The sequence below is a fragment of the Rhinatrema bivittatum genome, chromosome 1 (assembly GCF_901001135.1).
Source record: "Rhinatrema bivittatum chromosome 1, aRhiBiv1.1, whole genome shotgun sequence".
NCBI lineage: Eukaryota > Metazoa > Chordata > Amphibia > Gymnophiona > Rhinatrematidae > Rhinatrema > Rhinatrema bivittatum.
The window spans coordinates 295,100,432-295,120,161 of NC_042615.1; the positions used below are offsets into that span (position 1 = coordinate 295,100,432).

Here is a 19,730-nt window from a genome sequence, read left to right on the forward strand (position 1 = left end):
GCTTATGCTTTATCCTATTTTCTTTTATTGGATCCTTCTTCCAATTTTTGAATGAAGATCTTTTGGCTAAAATAGCCTGTTTCACCTCACCTTTTAACCATGCTGGTAATCGTCTTGCCTTCCTTCCACCTTACTTAGTGTGTGTAATACATCTGGACTGTGCTTCTAGGATGGTATTTCTTTTAACAATGTCTATGCCTCTTGCACACTTTACCTTTGTAGCTCCTCCTTTCAGTGGTTTTTCTATTTTTCTCATTTTATCAAAGTTTCCCTTTTGAAAGTTTAGCACTAGAACTGTGGATTTGCTTACACATACTCTTCCAGTCATTAATTCAAATTTGATCATATGATCACTATTGCCAATCAGCCTCACCACCATTACTTCTCATCAAATCCTGTACTCCACTGAGAATTAGATATAAAATTGTTCACTTTCTTGTCAGTTCCTGAACTAATTGCGCCATAAAAATTGTCATTTATTCCATCCAGGAACTTTATCTTTCTAGCATGTCCCGATCTTACATTTGCCCAGTCATTATTGGGGGTAATTGGCAGTGCAGTAATAGTGGGAGATTTCAATTTGGTTAGCTTCCCTAATTTCTTTTAGCATTTCACTGTCCATCTCACCATCTTGGCCAGGTGGACGGTAATATACTCCTATCATTATACTCTTCCCCAGCACACAAGGGATTTCTACCCATAAAGATTTGATTGTGCGTTTAGTCTCATGCAGGATCTTTATCCTGTTGGACTCTATGCCATCCTGAGCATAAAGCGCCACCCTGCCTCCCAGATGCTCCTCTCTGTCATTGCAATATAATTTGTACCCCAGTATAGCACTGTCCCATTGCTTATCCTCCTTCCACCATGTCTCTGAGATGCCAATTAAGTCTGTTGTCATTCACTGCTATACATTCTAATTCTACCATCTTACTTCTTAGACTTCTGGCATTAGCATACAAACATTTCAAAGTGTGTTTTTTGATTGTATTTTTATTCTGCTTTTTAATTGATAGTAATGTCATGAGTAGCATCAGTATTTTCACTGCTACTGCTATCGTTGTTGAAATGTGAGTTTTCTGGTAAGAAAGCTAATATTCATTCTTATGGTCTGTGACCTTTCGGATGCCAAGTCAGAGGAATATCTCCTAAGTTCTGTTACTTTTGGATCAAGTTGGCATTAGGGCCAATACAAAAAGCCCTGTTGTAAGACCATATACTGAAATTCAGCACACAGTTCTTAATGCAGGCATTAAAAAGAAAAACATAATTCCTGATGCAGTAAGCAAATGGTATGCTAATAGTTCATGAGTTTAAAATGTATGCAGACAGACACGAATTGAATATGTACTCGGATGCTCAGGTGCAGGGGAAGTCCCTCGGACAGGATTTATGTTTGTTTTATGCACATAAAATGATTTATATGCGCAATAATGCTTCCAGGCCAGAAAAAAATGTTTGTGCACATAGATGATATTTATGCGCAGAAAACATGCTCTGTGTATGATACTGCAGCTTAGTAAATCCCACATTATTTCCCCCCCTTGAGGAAAAATAACATGGCTTTATAAAGGACCGCCTTAGATTGTAAACCTTCTGGAGTAGAGAAATAGTTACTGTACCTGAATTTGTAACTTAGCTTGAGCTCAGATTTGGAAAAGTGAGTAATTTAAAATTCAGACTTTAAAAAAACAATTTTGTCAAGTTTTATTTATTTAAGAAGTTTTCTTTTGCTTGTTTAACTTTTGGACTTGCTGGGTAAAAACTTGTTTTCCAGTCTTGTATAATTTTTCTATTCTTGTGCTTGTTCTCTGCTAACTTTAGAAGGAGCTGGCCAGTATAGCTTAATTGAGTTAGGCTGGTTCAGAAGGGCTTTTTTGCGATTTAGGATTTTTAATTACTTTAGAGGAAGAATTTGATGAAGAATCTTATCAAATACAAAATTCCTAGAAAGTCATTAAGTGAAACAGACCAGAATCTAAATACAAGAATAAACCCACACTGACATAAGACGATACATTACAGAGAAGAGCAAGGTAAAACCTCCGGTGGGGGGAATTTTTCAGGACCATATCACTGCAGCAGTGACCTTAAATTCAGAACTATCCAAGCTGGTAAGACACTTAAAATGATCAGATCCTTCAAAACAAGCATACATAAAGGGACATAACAAAGACATGGGCTTTCTAACTTACCACTTACATAATTATGCTGTCTCTGTCATCTAATTGCTCTATTAACACATTGCCCCACCCACTCTTCCATCCCCTTTATTCCACTTCCTCACCACCTTTGTAATGTAATCTTGATTCATCTTTATATACAGGCAACAATATATTTTGCCCCATTTTGTTTTGACCTGAAGTGTAACTCTGTAAAGACAGTCAAAAAATGTTACTTGAAAATGGTATTGCCTTATATTTTTATTGACCTGTATTTCTGTGCATTCACATGCACTAATATGGCAACACACTACTTTACTAAAAGTAAGAGAGAGAAATTGTTGGGAGCTGGCTGACCATGTTGTCTTATACTACAATTATTGTGGATTTAGAACAACCAATTAAACCATGGCTGCTTGTGTATCTCATACAAAAAGATGGTATCTATAGCTTAAGGAGAAGTACAAAAAGCGTTTTGGGATATTAATGAGGCTCCTGACAAACCCAAGCAGTTAAGTAATTTTTAGTTATCCCATTTCAGAAAAGATATAGCAAAGTTAGAAAATGTATAGAGAAACAGCAAGCACAATAAAGAGCTTACAAAAACTCCTTTATGAAGAAAGGCTGGACAGGTTAGGGCTCTAAAGCTTGAAGAAAAGTCAAAAGGGGGGATACAATGGAGGTTTATAAAATCAGAAATGGGGGTGACACATTGAAGTCTAGATTAGAATAAAAAATGACCCCCAAATTTCTAACCTGATCCACATAGGAGAATATTTCTTCTCTTAAGACTGTTTTAACTGTTTCTCAAAAAAGTATGGGAGAGTCCTTATATTCATGGTCGAACTTACAAAATTCATCCTACTTCTGAGTTAAATATCCCTTAAACTCTTTATATAGGAACCTAGGGAACCTCCAGATCTTGCTCATGCCTGAGGGGTAAATTCTCTCCAGATCCATCCATATTAGATTACGATCATAGATCTCTAGAGGCCCAATTACTGTATTTTGTAATTTGGAGAATGCTGGACTGCATATCAGTAAATAGTTTATACGGGAAAAAGACCCATGCGCCTTGGATAGGTGCGTGCATTCTCGATTGAGAGGATGGACTATCCACCATGTCTAAATGCCCACACAAATACAATACTCCCTTTGAGGTGCTGACCTTCAATGCAGGTCCTCGGAAAGATTTATCTAAATTAGGGTCAGCAATACAATTGAGGTCTCCCCCAAATATCAGCGGCACATATGCATATAGTGCCAGGAGTTGAACCAATTTATTAACAAAAAAGCAATGGTCATAAATATTGGGGATGTATGCATTGCAAATCACTATTTGCTTACCATATAACTTCCCTTCTATTAACAAATATCTGCCCTCTGGATTTTTTACTGCTGTGGAAACTTGGGATGGTACTGTTTTCCCAAGCAAAATAGCCACTTCCGCCTTTCTTGAACTAGATTGGGATGAAAGAACTTCCCCCACCCAATTTTTGATGTTCCACCTTGTCCAACCCTGTCTCTTGTAGTAACGCTATTTTGGTTTTTTGCTTCTGCAGGGCCTGCAAGACTCTTGTTGAATGTTGAAACTTACCCCGCCTGGTTTCCTCCCCAGAGAGGACACTAAGCTAGTGAAGAAACAGCCTTTCAGTTTCAAAACCTAACATTTATTAAATAGCTTAGAGACCTATAATTTATTTATTTATGTATTTATTTTGAAGAGTTTTATATACCGTTATTCGGAAAGGCATCATAACTGTTTACAAAGTGAATAAATTTTAACAAATAGGTTTTGAGATATCATAACATGTTGTAATTACAATAATAAACATAACCAAGTAAGTCTCTGCAGATATAAGGTTGAATGTGGAGGGAGGTTAGTTAGGTTGAGAATTAAGGTTATGAGTTCATTTGAGAGTTGATCTGTGTAGATGATTGTGGATCCATGAAGAATTTACGAAACAGTAACGTTTTTAGGTCTTTTTTGAAGGTTTTTATATTGTGTTGAGATCTTAGGTCTTCAGGTAGAGTGTTCCAAAGATTAGGGGAGGCGATGGAGAAGGCTCTCTCTCTTGTTAGATGAGCATCTTTGACAGTGGGGATTGATAAGAGGTTTGAATTGCTGGATCGTAGGTTTCTTGAGGAGTTTTGAAGAGTTATGTTAATCACTGACAGGTTGGTTTTTTTTTTATACATACAAAACTTGATAGCGGAAACCGAAGGGAACAAGATTGTGTTTCCTTAAGGGAGTAAACGGAGCCCAGTTTACAGAATGAACTGTTTTCTGAGCCATGCCAGTTTACTCATCGTTTTGAATTTGCATTAGTCTTTTATACACTGTTAAACATGGCTCGCACAATTTTCCCTCCTCCCCTCTCTCATTCCCTACATTTGCTGGTACTTTTCCTTCATGTGCCTCTCAGACATCATATATTATGCTTACTCAGTACTTCTTTTGTTCTTGTGGCTTCCTGGCTTGGCACCTTCTTATCGTACATTCACTTCTGCACTCCCATGCTGTTCTTTTTCAACTATCACACAGCCTCTGTTCTGTCTTTGGACTGACAGTTATAATAATTTATTCTTCGGGCCTTTTTATTCCAGTTACTAGTCAACATGGGGCAGTTTTCTTAAAGCAGTAATTAACCAAAATCCTCATTAGAACTTCCCCCAACCAATTTTTGATGCTCCTCCTTGTCCAACCCTGTCTCTTGTAGTAACACTATCTGGGCTTTTTGCTTCTGCAGGGCCTGCAAGACTCTATATCTCTTCACCACTGATCCAATGTCAGAGATGTTCCATGTAGTACACCTAATCATTATTGGTTATTTATAATACTGCCATTTGAACTTTAGTTTGAACAATATATGTGTCACAAATTGCAAGGCCAAGGTACCCAGCCTGGACCTCAACCTTTAAATTTCCCATACATCACAGAGCACTTCTTGTGTCTTATCTCATCGTACTATCATTTCTTCCCATTCCTCCAATTCAAAAAGTGAACCTTTTTCCCCCTAGACTATCCCCCCATACTTCCCCTTTCCCCTACTTCCCCTTCCTCCCTCCTCTTTTCCCTTCCATCCTACTTCCTCCATAACCCCAATAACTTCCAACCCAACTGAGAACAAGAAACACTCTCCAATATAACATAGCCTATCCTATAGGTGTCTCGGTCACTTCTGGCACATGGGGCCCCACTCCTCCCTCCACTTCCTTGTTTACCTCTTTTTCCCAAGTAAACAACAAATGTCACATTCGTTTAACTAATATCACGTACAACCAACATAGAGGAGGATAAAAAAAAACCTCATTTAGCATTTCTCTATTATGGTCCTCATTGTTAAGTCTTAGCTCTTTATTCCCTTACTAATGCATAAGGTCCTGGACTTATACACATTTCTCTCTCTCCTTGTTCACATCTTTAAACTTTTATAATATGTCCAAAGGCATTCTCCTATGCTTCAGTCGAAATGCTCATTCTCGGGACTACTCCCTTGTATTGGGCAAGCTTATTCAGAAGAGGCGCTGACCTTTCTCCCAGCCTCAGCTAATGCATCACTCCATCACCAGTGCTCCAACTTGCCACCTTGACATCTTCTTCATGCAAGAACTTTTCTCCCCTTACTTTTATCCTTCCCGGTCAGCAGAAATACGTTCCTCTGCTTGCCTCCAAGGGTGCTGATGTAAGAGAGAGAAGAAAAAAGATTTTTTAAAAATTTTAAAAGTTTCTGCTTTATTTTCTTGACTTTTGGCTTCTTGTGACTGATTCGAAAAGAACTGCTGGGAAACAGGAATCGCCCAGTGTCCCAATTAAACCATGAATAACCAAACTGCCAACTCAACAGCAAACAGCCATGATTTCACCCCTACCCAGCTTCCCATCTAAGTCAGTTCCACTTCTACTAGTCAGTGCCGTGGCTCATGCCCATTGTCGCCTCCAGTTCCTGCAAGAATGCCTGGGCCTTCTCTGCTGTTTCATAGAAAGTAGTTTAGTTTCAGTGTGTGACTTGGAGCTTTGCTGAAAATTGCAGTGCAAAAGTTATGTTTTTATCTGCTAGCATACTGAAGCAAGCGTTTTACGTTGAGCTGCCATTGTTGTTGAAACATCTTGAGAGATGAGAATTTGGATTCCGTCATATGCTAGATTATGATTCTTCCGGTAACTTTGGCTAATCTCTGCTTTTTGTATAAAATTTAAAAACTTCGCTTATCACCGGTCAGGGCCTATTTTGGTGAGGCTGCCTCACTCCTAATCTGTGAGCTCACTCAATTTTTAATTCCCCATGCTGTGAGTCTGGATGCAGGGCCCTCAACAGCCATTCCTCCAGCACAACAGCAAGATCTTTCTCCGCTATTGACTCCAGCAACCCTATGAATTGAAGATTGCTTCTTCTCCATCTATTCTCCAAGTCATCAAGTTTCGAGGCATGCTGATCCCTACTTGCTTTTAAGGTCACCAGTTCCACTTCCAAAATGGCCACTCGGTACTCTGTCCCTGTCACACACACTTCTACCTCATGAACTCGTTTTGCCGCATCAGTTACGAGCGAATGTAAGTCCTTAAATTTGGTATAAATCTTCTCAAACGTTTCCTCTTATATTGAGGCTGTCGCCACAGCTGTTTCGTTCACCAGTTCCAGGAGAGGAGGGTCTGCTCTTGACATCTGCCATTTTCCCATCAGCTGCTTTGCCTCTCTCCTTGTCTTTGTGTTGCAGTTTCATCGCCATCCCGTCCTTGTTTCTAGCACTGACTCTGTTCACTTTGGTCCTTGATTCTTTAAAAATGTGTTTTGGCTGTTGTGATACAGAGGTCAGCTTTAATCTGCTATACAATTGCGAATAGAGGAGTGAGACCCCAGAGCATCTTAGGCACATGTCCTGCCTCCTCATGTTGAGTCACGTGATCTCATCGTTGACCCTTTTAAAATCTATACAAAATCTTATGCTCCCATCTGGCTTTGGTACTAGGACTATGGGCGAAGACCATTTGCCTATGGCTATAACCTAAAGCATCTCTTTCACCTCTGTTTAAATAACTCAGCACCTGGCTTTTGGAATTCGGTATGGTCATTGATGTATGACCCCCCAGACAGGGTAATGATACTGTGCTGGACCAAATGAATATCTCCGGCGAGAAGATTTCTCTATTCCGCTCAAGAAGCTGCTTTAAGTCAGCTATTTGGGAAGTTGACAGCTCCTTTCCAAACAGCACTTAGGTCTGGTCCACCTCAAACCCGAGCTCTGGGCCTAATTCCCATTATACCATTCCACACTCTTGAGGAACCCATTTCTTTAGAAAATTGACATGGTAAATCTGACTTTTTCTTTCTTTTATCCAGTTGGGCTATGTTGTAGTCCATCAGGCCATTTTTTTCCAAGATCTCATAGGACCCATGCCAAACAGGCGAGCAACTTGCTTTTCGAAGAGGGCAAGAGAACCAGAACCCGTCTCCAGGCTGAACTGTGGGATGATTGTAAGCCTGGATCTGAACGACCTGAGCTTTTTCTAAGCACAAGCGAGCTGCCTACCTGGCTTCTAGGTGCTTGTGCACCATATATAACATAGTCCATGAGATTCTGCCCGGGGTTTCCTTCATCCTCCCATGTCTATTGAGCCACATCTAATATGCCTCTTGGTGTTCTACCATACAATAACTCAAAAGGCAAGAAGTCCACCAAACTCTAGGGCACTTTGTGGACTGAGACAAGCACATAGGGTAGTAGCGAATCCCAATTTTTGCCATCTTAGTCTATGAACTTCTACAATATTTGCTTAAGTGTACTATCGAAGTGCTTCATGAGGCCATTGGTCTGTGGATTGTACATTGATGTTCATAGAGTTTTCACCTTAAGCAGGTTGCAGAGTTGCTTCATTACTTTAGAGATCAACTGGTCCCTTGGTCTGTCAGGATGTCTTTGGGTAATCCTAAACGAGAGAAAACTTCCATTAAGGCAGTTGCTACCGTCAAAGTGTTCATAATTTTCAGTGGTAGGGGTTCAGGGTATCTCGTGGCATAGTCCAGGTGACCCCCTAGCAGATGACTATGCACTAGCTGCATGACTTTCTGGTGATAGAACTTGGGGACTAGGAGTTAGTTTATCAGTCCCCCCCTCCACACTCCCCTTTATGACTCAGTATAGCAAGTCTCTCTTCATTATGCAATATGGAGGATCAGGCGTGGTTGCTGGAGCTCCTGGAGCCACCTTACTGTCTATCCTCTGTAGGTGCTCCCTTGCTCACTTAAAGGACTCATCCTCCCTCTGGGCCAGTTTAAAAACCCTGGGCTTACCCTCCTTTTCCCAGTTAAAGGGGTCAAACAGGAGATTTGAGTTGGTTGGTGATTTTTCCCCAGAGTTAGAGGCAGCCACCCCTCCTGTCTCTTGCTCAGCTGCATAACTATACTTATCCTGTTTTTATTGTCTCTGGGATTTATGCTTTTTAGATACTTTAGGAAACAGGTCCATGTCCTCTGTGGGGAAGAGTTCAGGGAATGGCAACTCAGTAGGGGGAATGGGTGTCCCCATCGTGAGCAGGGTCCAAAGACTTGAAGTTCGGACAGTCCCGCCCAATAGGACTAGGATAGGGGAGCCAGGGAAGAACCTCGACCTCTATTTCGTCTTGGCTGACAGGGGTCTTCACCTGTGGTTGACACAACACGGATACTGCCTGTGGTCGCCATGTACACATAGTTGATTTGGGCCTGTTTCTCTAGCTCCTGTCAAATGAGTGTCTTCACACTATCTGAATCCACCAGGGCCCGTGTTGGCATGTCATCTATTTCTACTGAAATTAGGAAGGTGCCGGTGGCCACAGGGTGAATGTCTGCAAAATGACAATAGTACGGTGTCACAGTGTTAATATCTATGGCTGCTGCTTCGCGCTGGGGGGGCAGCCCTGGATGAAGTGGCCGAGCTCCCCATAGCTGAAACATGGGGGTCTCCCAGAGTTGTGCCCTTAAGTGGTAAGCCTCATTCAGGCTAGTTCTTCCAGCAACTGGAGCTTCTGATACTTAGGGGCCCCATCATCCTGTAAGCACATCATGCAACTTCTCAGGAGAGCACTGTGTCTTTGCCGACTGAGCCTGATGGTAGGCCTCCATCACTTCTTAGGCTTTCTCTAGTGTTAGATTTGGATGCTGGCAGGCCCACTGCTGCATGGGCTGTTCAAGACTATCTAGGAATTACTCCAGAAGAATGGTTCCCCTCTCCCTTCACAAGACTTATCTTCAAAATCTTTATTCTCCCAAAAAAGAACAACATTAGTTATTCAGCGCACAACTGTTGGAAATCTTTAGTTTTAGGAAGTAAAACATAAATTAGTATGCAAATGTGCTGATGTGTGGCAATTGCCACAACATTTCAGTAACTTTACCATGGAATTTTTTTAAAATTGTTTTTTAAACTTTTGTCATAAATCTCCTCCCTTCAGCTGGTGCAGGAAATTGGGGACTGGATCATAAAATAAAATTTTCTTAACCTTTCTATTCAGGATCATGGTTATTTCATTCTATTGCAATGATTTTCATCCTTTTTTTTTTTTATCTGTTTTCCGTTTCTCCATATAAACATAGAACGATTGTAAAGCCTGTCTAGCCATTCTCCCTCTTGCTGCAGTACTGCAGATTTTATCTGATGTCTGACTTTACCGTTCATCTGTCATGCCACTTCTTATCTCCTTTCAATTTCTTCTTTTTATTTTTGTCTTCTTGCAGATATAGATTTACAGTTAACCTTGTTCACAAACATGTACACACAACCTCAATTAACTAAATAACTCCTCCCTTTTCATACACACACACACCACAATATCCCTCACTCAGACAGCATGCACACATCCTTATGTAGAAAGACTCATTCCTTCCTCTCTTGTACATATATAGTACATCCACAAATACACTTAGCCATAAGATCTCTTGTGCACACCTTCCCCAATCTCCCTTTCTCTCTCTCACACACATCCACCTACTCTGTCACACACATGCTAAGCCATCTACAGTTTTTCTTCCATTCATTCACCCACCATCGCATATATGCATGCCTCCCTAGTCAGTCACAGTCTGATATGTCCCCTCTCTCCCGAAGCCAGTAAAATCTCTCACATTCACACTGCTTCTCACCCTCAGTGTCCTTATTTTTCCCAGCTGCTGACTCTTTAGCAGCTGGCAAGCCAGTTAGCTGAAGTACCTCTCCTCCTTGCTTTTCTATCCTTCTGTGCCCTTTTTCCTTCTGCTGCTCTCTCTATTCACCCATTCTCTCTTTCTTTTGCAAACTCATGCCCTTTGTCTCACAACTATAACTTTCCCACCTTGTTCCTCTTCATGGGCCCTCTTCATACCTTGCAGGATGCTCTCACCCTCAGGAAAGCAGCAGTGTTCATGCACTATGTGCCACTGACCATTCAGAACTAGGTGGTAATAGGAAGGCATGCATTCAAGATATTGGCTGGTGTGAGCTGCAGAGTTTGGGGGTGGGGTATATACAGTCTGTCCACTGACATCAGCCTTGCCTTTCACCCTTTCCTCCTCCTCACTTTTTTTTTTCTTATTTCCCTTCATCTCTCGCTCCCCCTTCACCCACATGAGAGGGGTGCTGCTCAGTGATGAAATATCTGAATAGTGACCTCTGGAACAAAATCATTTTATCCCTCTCTCCTGACAGCAGTACATGGTGCTCCCATAAAACACTTCTTGCCTGCATAGCAACATAGTGAACTCTGCTCACTTACAAGAGCCTTAACTCTGCAGCTTCTCGCTACTTCTCCTCTCTCATACCCCTCCTGGTGCACTCTGCTCATTATTTATGCACTTCTCCTCTACCAGCAACTCTGGAAGACCAGCCGGACCCCGTGTCCGGCCGGGCGGCGTAATGTGGGCGCAGGCTCACTTCAGAGGCGAGGCGCGTGTGGTTGGAGAGGGGGGGGGGGGGGAAGGTGGAATAGACGGAGGTGAAAACAACGTGGGGACACAAGTAGGGCTGCAACGTGAAGTACGTGAAGGAGGGGGGAGGGGGGGACTGAAGGCGAGTGTCATAGAGTCGTGGAATGCAGTGATTGGCTTTAGGTGCAGGGGGGGGGGGGCAGAAGGAGTAAGCGTGGAGAGCTGGGATAGGTGGGGAGAAAATTCAAACTGCTGGTTAAGCAGTTTTAGTAACGCGGGCTTCAGTCGGTAGCTGCGAGCGAGAGAGGGGCAGAAGGTTCGCGCGATCTTAACATACCTTTTGTTGCTGGTTCCTGTGTGATTGTTCGTTGGGGACTGTTCGGAGATCGCAGGCATTTTTTGCAGCTGTAAACTTCCAGTGCTCGTGTGCTGACGGCAGCATGGCTGGCAAGAGGCCCGATTGGGAGGAGGAGGAGCTCGATGGTGGTGTGGCTGCGTTCCTGGAGTCAGAGGAAGCTGCATGGGTGCCGGGGGAGGAGGCAGCAGGCGACGGTGTGCTGATCCCAGAATGGGTGAGCGACTTTGGCGTTGCAGAGCGGGGAGGAGCACGATCGTTAGCTCGGGGGGCGGATAGAGGAGGTGTGGAGATTGAAAGGGAGGGACCGTTGCTGTTAATTGAGAGGTCTGCAGAGCTGGGTGTGGTGAGGGGGAGGGGCGGTAGAGCTGTGAGGCCCCGGGCTAAGGGGAAGTCTGGAAAGGCAGCTTCTAAGAGCTGTGAGCCCATTCTAGCTGCAGAAATGATTTCTGATGCTGCAGAGCGCTTTCCTGGCCCTGATGAAGGTTCATTTGGTGAGAGTGCTGTGTCTATGGGAGCTTTATACAAAACTAGGTTTCGTGGTCAGGGGGGTAAGGGAGCGATGGTAGGGCGGTTAAGTGGAGCGGAGGAGCGCAGGGCAAGGGGTGCCGGTAGCATGTTGGGGAGGGGCATGGCTGTGAGAGGGGAGAGGGTGAGTAATACGTTATTGGTTCCAGAACTGGCAAGGGGGATGTTGGGGGGGGTAAGCAGGCACTGCATGGGGCAAAGAGGTAATCGTAGTTTGACTGGGGGTTCTCGCCGGCGTTTGAATGGAGGGGGGAGAATCGGGAGGGGAAGAGATGACCTTGGTAGAGGGAGGTCTGTGGACAGGGGATGTGCGAGCAGTTTTGGGGAGTTTGGGGGGTTGGAGGTGGAGAGAATTTGGGATATTGCGCCGGCTCCTGTTCCGTCTCCTGCTCCTGCTGTTTTTCCACAGGGGAATTTGGCAGAGGATGATGGTGAAATACCTGGCCCATCTCAATGGGAGGCTTGGCGCAATGACGCGCCAGTGACGGCAGGCAGGGGTCGGCGAGAGCAGTTATACATGGATGATGTGCTGCCTGTGGAGCCTGAACAGACTGGTGAGTTTATTATTTTCCCTAGACAGGACAGAGGTGGAGCTGCATGTGTGAGGGGGGCAGAAGAGAGGGAGGGGGGGGAAGCAGGATGGCAAGGACGCAGGTGGCAGCGAAGTGTTACCAAGTGTTAAGGAAGGGGGGGTGGATAGGAAACGGGGGTCTTCAAAGTCTGGGAAGTCTAAGAAAAAGAGAAAGAGGGGGCGCTCTAGTTCATCGGATTCGTCCTCGTCGTCGTCGTCCTCTTCGTCATCTTCTGATACCTCTTCGGATTCGGGAGCAGCGGTTCAGGGGGGAGCAGTCGGAGGGGCCACAGTACGTGGTGCCCCGGCTTTGGTGGCTTTTACGGAGTTATGGGAGGAGGTTCCGCGTTCCATTCGTAGACGAATTAGGCGTAGGCAGTTCATTGATATTTTTCAGCTGCTGGAGGGCAGGCGTGGTAAGCGTAAGGATAAGAAGAAGAGGAATAAGAGAGATCAATTTGTAGGGGCCCCGATTAAGGTGGCACGAAATATTCATAATTGGACAAGGGCTTTTCTGCGGCTAGCAAGTGTAGTGGGGAAGAAAGATCCGTCACAGTATGGGGCGTTGTTATCTTATGCAGATGCAATCCTAGCGGCCAGTAAGACTTACGAAGGTTGGTCCTGGCTTAATTATGATGAGCGATTCCGGGATCGTATGGAAGAAAATAAGTTTATCTCCTGGGGTACTCAGGATGTTGGACTCTGGCTAACGCAGATGGCTGCAAAACCGTCCTCAGGTAGTATGGGGCAGGGGTTAGTGGCTGGTACTGGGCCTGGGAGGTCCTTTCGGAGGGACGTGCCCGGCAGTAGTGTTGGAAAGGGGGGCGCGGGGCGCAGTGATGTGTGTTGGAGATTTAATCGCTCCACGTGTATTTTCCCGGACTGTAAGTTCCGGCACGCTTGTTCCGTGTGTGGAGCCGGTCACCCAGTGTCCAAGTGTTCAAAGCGTCAAGGGGACGGACCGGCCACAGCACAACCTGCAAAAGGTGCCAGTAGACCGGGTCTTTGAGCGAGCACATACACCTATCTGTTTAACCGCGATGTTGCCATGGTTACGGCTGTACCCGCGTATAAAGGTGGCGGAGTTGTTAGATCAGGGTTTTCGTTATGGTTTTAAAATACCGTTTCAAGGACAGGGGGAAGTTGGGGGTGGGGTCAATTGCCCGTCGGTTCGGCGTATGCTAGCGGTGATAAGGGAAAAGTTGCTGGGGGAAATAGGACTGGGCCGTATTGCAGGTCCCTTTAATGTGATTCCGTTCCGTGATTTGGTCCTATCGCCTTTAGCTGTGATTCCAAAAAAGGATCCGGGCAAGTTTAGATTAATTCATAATTTGTCTTTCCCCGAAGGGAGGTCTGTGAATGATGGTATCCCGAGGGAATTATGCACGGTGCGATACGCATCTTTTGACTCCGCAGTGCGAATAGTTCGGCAGTGTGGCCCAGGGGCTTTAATGGCGAAAGCGGACATAGAAGCGGCATTTCGTTTGTTGCCGGTTCATCCTGATAGTTTTCACCTGTTAGGGTTCCGCTTTCAGCAGCAGTTTTACTTTGATAAGTGTATGCCTATGGGTTGTTCTATAGCATGCTCTTATTTTGAAGCCTTCAGTACATTTGTGCACTGGGTGGTACAGAAGAGGTCGGGATCGAGACTCGTGGTACATTATTTGGATGATTTTCTATTTGTGGGAAGGGCTGGTTCGGGTGATTGTCTCAGTTTGATGAATTGTTTTCAAGAGGTGGCCAATGATTTCGGGATTCCTCTTTCGGTCAGTAAAACAGAAGGACCTAGTACTTCATTGGTATTTTTGGGAATTGAGCTGGATTCGGTAGCTATGGTATCGCGGTTACCGGAGGATAAGGTTCAGCTGTTAAGGGACATGGTGCGTGGGGCTGTTGGTCGGCCTAAGTTGTCTTTACGAGAGTTACAGTCACTCGTTGGTAGTCTAAATTTCGCCTGTCGGGTGATTCCTATGGGCAGAGTGTTTTTGCGCAGGTTATCACATGCTATGTCCGGTTTAAGAAAACCGCATCATCGTGTGCGAAATTCTTGTTTTTTTGCGGGAAGATCTGAGACTTTGGGATAGGTTTTTGGAGGATTTTAATGGGGAGGCGTTGTGGCAATCTAATCCGCGGTCAAATCATGATTTGGAGCTGTTCACCGACGCAGCGGGTTCGTTAGGTTTCGGGGCTTATTTTCGAGGGGCTTGGTGCGCAGCAGGTTGGCCGGAGGACTGGATTACGTCTGGAGTTACAAAAAATATAGCTTTCTTGGAATTATTTCCAATTGTAGTGGCAGTGTATATTTGGGGCGCTCAGTTGGCAGGAAAGAGAGTGGTATTTTGGAGCGATAATCAGGGGGTGGTTGAGGTCATAAATAAGAGATCGGCGCGTTGCATCAGAGTGTCAGAGTTATTGCGCGAGCTGATTTTGCGTTGTATGTCCTTAAATGTAACAGTATGGGCTCGACACGTGCCTGGAGTTTCTAACAGTGTGGCTGACTCTCTTTCTCGTTTCAAGTGGGACTTGTTTCGAGAACTCGCCCCAGAAGCGGAGTCATGCGGAACCCCGGTGCCGTCTTTCCTTTGGAAATTTGGTTCCCAGAGTCCTGGAAAATGCTGCGAGATTCATTAGCGCCCTCCACGTGGACAGGTTATGTAGGGGGGGCCCGACGAGTCTCAGCGTTTTTGTGTTCCTTGGGCTGGGCGGGGGGTCCGATCTCGGATATGGCATTGGTACGTTTCATTGAGCGTGCTCGGGCGAGTGGGTGTTCGCAGGCTGCAGTAGGCCGCCAGCTGGCGGGGTTTTCCTTTTTTATGAAGGCACATGGTTGGGGCTTTCCTTCGGGTCGTTTTATAGTTCGGCGTCTGTTGAGGGGTTGGTCGCGGACAACGCAGAGCAGAATTGATCAGCGTTTGCCCATTACACATGATATCTTGATGCTGTTATGGGAGGCGTTGTCTGCAGTGTGCTTTTCCCCTTATGAGACACTATTGTTTCGAGTTGCTTTCGTATTCGCTTTTTTCGGGGCCTTTAGGATTAGCGAGTTGGTGGCTCGCTCAGCCTCCAGTACTGATTACCCAGGGATTTTGGCGCGGAATGTGGTAGTCACGAACAGAGCAGTATTGATAGTAATTCCGCGATCTAAGACGGATCAGAGGGGTCGTGGAGCCTCCGTGTTGTTATCCAGGGTTCCAGGTTTGACGTCCTGCCCGGTTAGAAATGCAGCTGGGTATTGTAGGGTGCGGCCGGAGGTAGCAATGCAATTTCTAGTGCACGAGAACCGGAGGCCATTAACCAAGTATCAATTCGAGACGGTACTGCGCGCAGCATTGTATGCTGTCGGTTTGGAGGGGCGCAGGTTTGGAACACATTCGTTCCGCATTGGGGCCGCTACATCGGCGGCAACGGCGGGTGTGCCTGGAGGGGTCATACAGAGGATAGGCCGGTGGCGTTCCGGGGCCTATAAGAGTTATGTTCGCCCAGATTCTGGGCATGATTGATCTTTGCTAACTCTAGTTTCTTTGCAGGTGCTGCGTCTGAGCCCATGACAGTTTGGATCATTGGTCATTCGTTTACTTACTGGGGTCACAGACACGCCTGCGGCCGTCCTTACGGCCCTCACTTGGACTTACAACGAAGGGGGGTTCGGGTTATCTGGCTTGGCCGGAGGGGTATGCTGTGGGACGAACTTGTTCCTTATGTTAGGAAGGAGCGAGAGCGTCGGGCAGCTCCTCGGGTCTTGGTAGTTCATTTGGGGGGTAACGACTGGGGTAAGATGTCGGGCAAGCACTTCATTAGCAATGTCCGTAAGGACTTAATGACTATATCTATTTTGCTGCCGACGACGATCTTATGCTGGTCTGATATTGTGGTGAGGCCTGCTGAATTGGATAACATCAGATGGAAACGGTGTAGGTCCAAGGCAAACCAACAAATCGGGACTTGGTTGGAGCGCTTGGGTGGTCGGCATATTAAGTATGCCTGGTCATGGGGTAAGGTAACAGGTTTGTTCCGAGATGATGGGGTTCACCTGTCTTTTCTAGGATTAGACTTGTTCCTGAACTCCATTCAGGAGGTCTTAGAGGAGTTATTTCCTCTGTAAAGCGAGGCCGCATCTTTGGGGGTCACAGGGCATTATATGCCTGTGCCTGTGGCGGTTGGTCCGAGCCATAACTGTTCAATTTTGTTGTTCAAGTTATTTGGATTTTGGTAAAGCCGACGGTGGTTGACAACTGAGGGCTGTTGTCAGGGTGTGGCTCCTTGCCGGATGAGGCGGGGGCCGCTTGGCCAGACTCCTTGCAAGTTGGAGGCGGGAGTACACCTGGGTTGGCTCCTTGCAGGAGAGTGTGGCGGGAGTCGGAACCTGGCGTGTTGGGGCCAAAGAGTGTAACAGAGAGGCTGGTTAGGCTATCCTGCCGGAAGGTGGCGGATAGTCTGGTGGGGGCTGGGCAATACCAAAGTCCTAGTTGTTGGTGTTAATGTGTGGATATAAGCTCGGACCACTGAATGATTAAAGCTGCGGCCTTGTTTTACCCACAATGAAATGTGTCTGTGATTATTGGATTGTAAGGGGGTGGTTGCGAGCGAGTGAGGTCCTGCATGCCCACATTATGGAAGACCAGCCGGACCCCGTGTCCGGCCGGGCGGCGTAATGTGGGCGCAGGCTCACTTCAGAGGCGAGGCGCGTGTGGTTGGAGAGGGGGGGGGGGGGGGGGGAAGGTGGAATAGACGGAGGTGAAAACAACGTGGGGACACAAGTAGGGCTGCAACGTGAAGTACGTGAAGGAGGGGGGAGGGGGGGACTGAAGGCGAGTGTCATAGAGTCGTGGAATGCAGTGATTGGCTTTAGGTGCAAGGGGGGGGGGGGCAGAAGGAGTAAGCGTGGAGAGCTGGGATAGGTGGGGAGAAAATTCAAACTGCTGGTTAAGCAGTTTTAGTAACGCGGGCTTCAGTCGGTAGCTGCGAGCGAGAGAGGGGCAGAAGGTTCGCGCGACCCTCCCACCCACCCTTAGTCCTAGGCGATTGTTGTTGGGGAATTGCAGTTTTGTTTGGGGGATTTGTCGCAGCGGGGGCGGTTGGTCCGAGCCATAACTGTTCAATTTTGTTGTTCAAGTTATTTGGATTTTGGTAAAGCCGACGGTGGTTGACAACTGAGGGCTGTTGTCAGGGTGTGGCTCCTTGCCGGATGAGGCGGGGGCCGCTTGGCCAGACTCCTTGCAAGTTGGAGGCGGGAGTACACCTGGGTTGGCTCCTTGCAGGAGAGTGTGGCGGGAGTCGGAACCTGGCGTGTTGGGGCCAAAGAGTGTAACAGAGAGGCTGGTTAGGCTATCCTGCCGGAAGGTGGCGGATAGTCTGGTGGGGGCTGGGCAATACCAAAGTCCTAGTTGTTGGTGTTAATGTGTGGATATAAGCTCGGACCACTGAATGATTAAAGCTGCGGCCTTGTTTTACCCACAATGAAATGTGTCTGTGATTATTGGATTGTAAGGGGGTGGTTGCGAGCGAGTGAGGTCCTGCATGCCCACATTACATGCTATTCTATATGCTTGGAATAGACTTTTTGAGCTCTTGTCATGATCCTTCTCTTGCGTCATTTTATTCCTGTCTAAAAACCCATCTTTACGAGGCTGCTTTTAAATTTGAATCCCTGATTGTCACACTTATAGCCTCATTAATTTTTAATCATTGTTTTAATAAATGAAATTCTCGCTCTTTTAGATTGTATGCTCTTCAGAGAAGGGACAGTCTCTTAAGTTTCTGTAAAGTGCTGCGTACATTGAGTAGTGCTGTAGAAGTGTGTAGTAATAATAGTAGGCAGTTTTCTGCTGTGCAGGACCAGACCCAAGCCAGGACCTGCCATTATTGTTGCTTCCTCAGATCGTGTGCACCAGAAACTGCTCTAATTGGATCTGGGCCTTAACAAGAAGACATATGACGAAGTGGACACTGTCTTAGTAGGTCCATCCAACATTTATTTTCTTTAAACTTAATAAACCAGGTCTTTCAATGGGTAAATGTATCGTTTTGAATTATGACAGGCTACATTTCTCACTGTTGTGGCTTTAAACTGAGATTGGCATAACAAAATGCCTGCTATTAATGCAATTGCAGCTTTGGTAGGCAACCTTAAGTCTGTCTACAATGATGAGATTTGCTCATCAAGGCTTGATTTCCTTTTATATATCTATTTCTTACTGTCCTAAGGCTCATTTATGCTGTTTTGGTCTTCAGGTTTGTCAGCTTTTTTTTCTTTCTTTTTTTAAATCATGTAACACCAATAAAATGTTACTGTATTTTTATTTATACTCAATATTTTTTTTGGAGATGATTCTAGGTGACTATTCAGGATGCTTGTCTTTAGAGAAAGGGTAGTTTACTGTAGCAATCTTTCTATAAAGTTAGCATCCAAATAGATGCACACAGCCTGCCCTGTTTTTATCTTGGGAATTGTTTTGAGATCTTTCTATTCTGTCTGAAATCAAACTGGAGTAGAGACAGTTGATCCCCCATGACAATAACACTACCTAGTGACACAAGAACTTCATAAAATTATAGAGCAGAGGTTCTCCACTCTGAATTGTGAGGGTCACAAACAGGTCTGGTTTTTAGGGTACCTATACTATGCAAATTAACCACCACCTTAAATCATATATGTGCAGATATATTTGATGAATATGTGTATCTATCCTGAAAACCAGATGTGGTGATGGCCCTTGCTGATCACACCCCTATTCTAGAGCTTTGCAGGAGTGGGTCATGTGACCTACTTGTGTGAGAGTCTTCGGAGAACTATGCCCTAGTTAGCAATTGTCCTTTTCTGTAGGACTAAAGAGGTTAGGACTTTTCAGCTTGGAGAAGAGACGGCTGAGGAGGGATATGATAGAGGTGTTTAAAATCATGAGAGGTCTAGAACGGGTAGATGTGAATCGGTTATTTACTCTTTCGGATAATATAAAGACTAGGGGGCACTCCATGAAGTTAGCATGTGGCACATTTAAAACTAATCGGAGAAAGTTCTTTTTTACTCAATGCACAATTAAACTCTGGAATTTGTTGCCAGAGGATGTGGTTAGTGCAGTTAGTATAGCTGTGTTTAAAAAAGGATTGGATAAGTTCTTGGAGGAGAAGTCCATTACCTGCTATTAATTAAGTTGACTTAGAAAATAGCCACTGCTATTACTAGCAACGGTAACATGGAATAGACTTAGTTATTGGGTACTTGCCAGGTTCTTATG

At 45.3% G+C, this 19,730-nt stretch overlaps 2 protein-coding genes across 2 annotated transcripts in view; both read left to right on the plus strand.

Moving 5' to 3' along the window:
• Positions 1-19,730, plus strand: part of SEC24B (SEC24 homolog B, COPII coat complex component) — a 335,324-nt gene that overhangs the window by 117,551 nt on the left and 198,043 nt on the right.
• LOC115088374 lies at positions 12,161-17,194 on the plus strand. Its single transcript, XM_029596569.1, has 2 exons — positions 12,161-12,478; positions 16,023-17,194. Exons 1-2 carry the CDS (start codon positions 12,442-12,444, stop codon positions 16,595-16,597), a joined length of 612 nt encoding a protein of 203 aa, XP_029452429.1. The 5' UTR covers positions 12,161-12,441; the 3' UTR covers positions 16,598-17,194.